The 2,476-nt window shown below is 36.5% G+C and overlaps 1 protein-coding gene across 5 annotated transcripts in view; it reads left to right on the forward strand.

Annotated features, from left to right (window-relative positions):
- The window catches only part of Rabgap1 (RAB GTPase activating protein 1), a 130,506-nt gene that overhangs the window by 45,633 nt on the left and 82,397 nt on the right, over nt 1-2,476 (forward strand). For all 5 annotated transcript variants that reach the window (XM_031370054.1, XM_031370056.1, XM_031370055.1 and 2 more), the window contains one exon: nt 463-632. In XM_031370054.1, the coding sequence (XP_031225914.1) occupies nt 463-632 (170 nt within the window). The remainder of the gene's footprint in view (nt 1-462; nt 633-2,476) is intronic.

Genomic DNA, 2,476 nt, shown 5'->3' on the forward strand with positions numbered 1-2,476 from the left:
TGGATAAATATATATAATTTAAATATATATATGGATAAATGATATAAACAGATAGCTCTAAAGAATGGAATGCCCTACTGGGTATGGTGGAGTACTCTGGAGGCTGAGTGAGGCAGGCAGATCTCTGTGAGTTCTAGTTCAGACTGGGCTACAATAACCACATGTGAGGCTTGAGAATTTACAGTATTTGTAAAGGTGACTCAGAGACTTTCAGCACTTTTGCAGACATTCTTACTATACATTTTCTACTGCTGTACTGCTAATTCTAATCCCACCTCCGGGATCCTACCTAGGTCCAGAATTCTGAGTGGAAAATGATTTCAATTACTTGTCTGGTTTACTGACAGAATTTTTATAGTTGACCTTAAGATGTCTTGAATAGTTATAAGAGTAATTACTTAACTCACTACATGAACAAATATATTTTCATTCTTTTTCTCTCTCTTGTCTTTCCCTCTCTAGATAAAGTGCTGTTCATGACAACAGCTGTGGATTTGGTGATAACTGAAGTACAGGAACCTGTTCGATTTCTTCTAGAGACAAAAGTTCGAGTATGCTCACCTAATGAAAGGTTATTCTGGCCCTTCAGCAAACGGAGCACTACTGAAAACTTCTTTCTGAAACTGAAGCAGGTATTTGAGGGTGTGAGGAGGATGAGAAAGGAGGATCACACCTGAGGCTGGTAGAGGATTTATTGTTAGAGCTTCCAAACAGCCATATGCCTTTTTTAGTGTATTAAGGGAAATCATCTCTTTAATTTTTGCTCACATTGGGTAATCTTCACCTTTTCTAAAGCTCCAAGGTTCTTTATATCCTCATTTGATCCCATCCTGAAGAACATTTAGCACTCCTCAAGTTGTGGATCTGATAAAAGTATGTTCTCCTATGTCTTTATACAAACGTATCTATTTCATTTCATTCAGTATGGTTTTTACACTGAATGTAAAGTTCTTTTAAGATTTATTTATTTTATGTATAAGAATACACTGTAGCTGTCTTCAGACACACTAGAAGAGGGCATCAGATCCCATTACAGATGGTTGTGAGCCACCATGTTGTTGCTGGGAATTGAACTCAGGACCTCTGGAAGAGCAGTCAGTGCTTTTAATTTCTGAGCCATCTCTCTAGCCCAAATGTAAAGTTCTTTTTACTTTTTCAGTCTACTACTTTGTCTATTGAAGGTTTTTTTCTCTGTTTGTTTTTGCTTTTTTTGTTTTGCTTTTTTAATTTTATACTTGGCACTTTTCTGGAATGTTCAGCTAATTCTTTAGTGTGCTTTTCTTTTGTTTTAGTGGTTTTTATTTTCTCCTGAAATTTTTTGTTGTTATTTTTTGAGCAGATTTTCATTGACACAGTTGAGCATAATATACAATATAGTTCCTTCAAAAATCAGTGCATGATCCTTAAGGAACAGTAACATCTTCCTCTTGATTTGTATGTGTTGTAATTTCAGATTAATTATTTCTGACAGTTTAGATTCTGTTGTGTTCTTGTTTTTTCTTAGATGGCAGTTAACTTTTACAGGAGTCAATTGCTCTGTCTTTTCTGTGATGGCAGTAGCTGAAATACGGTGTGTTTTTTTAGCCTTCCTTCACTCTTAATTTTCCCACAATATACTCATTCTTATTTTTTATCTCTTCATGGGTACTTCCATTGCTGTTGTCTCCTTGTCCTCCTCCCCCTCCATTGTTTCTCCTCCCTTATTTCTTTTCCTTTTCTTCTTTCACCCTCCTTATTCTTTTTGTTGAGCAGTTATCACTGACCCTCAGTATCAGCCCCACCTCCACTCTTTCCTATGTAGTCACATTCCTGGAAAAAAGTCATAGTCCTAGTTGACCTAAATTGCTCATCCGAGTTCTCATCTCTTTTTACCTTTCTGCATCATTTGTTGTAGGTGACCTTTTCTTTCTCCTTAAATATCTCTTCCTCTCTTCACTTCTAGGACATCTCAGACCTACCCCACCCCCAAAGGCTATGCTTACCTGCCTGCCTTTAGCCTTGCAGTTCATGGCTAGTATCAAATAGTTTCTTAGGTCAAGAATTTTACTCTCTTATTCCTTCTGCCCCCATTTCCATCATTTTAGGAAACCCTGTTTACTTTCAAGGTGTATCTTGAGTCTGACCACTTCGCTGCACCTGAGTTCATTGCCATCATTTCTCACCTATATTATGCTGATAGCCCTTTTTGTCATCTCTCTGTTTTTGTCTTTGTCCTCTATGGTTTTTCTAAACATACCTGCTTTAGGTTAGATCATATTTTTTTTCTCCTCCAAACCTTTTATCCTTATTTGTTAAGAGCCAAAATTTATTCTTTCATTTTTTTTTTTCAATCTAAAATCTTTATCAGCCTGAAACTGATGTGCTGCCTCCTAGGTCTGGCTAATATGTCTTCCTCTTCCTGTTCCTGGCACAGTTTGCTCTAGGCACATTCTTTTTTTTTTTTTAAAGATTTATTTATTATATGTAAGTACACTGT

This window comes from Mastomys coucha, unplaced genomic scaffold, assembly GCF_008632895.1.
Source record: "Mastomys coucha isolate ucsf_1 unplaced genomic scaffold, UCSF_Mcou_1 pScaffold15, whole genome shotgun sequence".
NCBI classification, from domain to species: domain Eukaryota; kingdom Metazoa; phylum Chordata; class Mammalia; order Rodentia; family Muridae; genus Mastomys; species Mastomys coucha.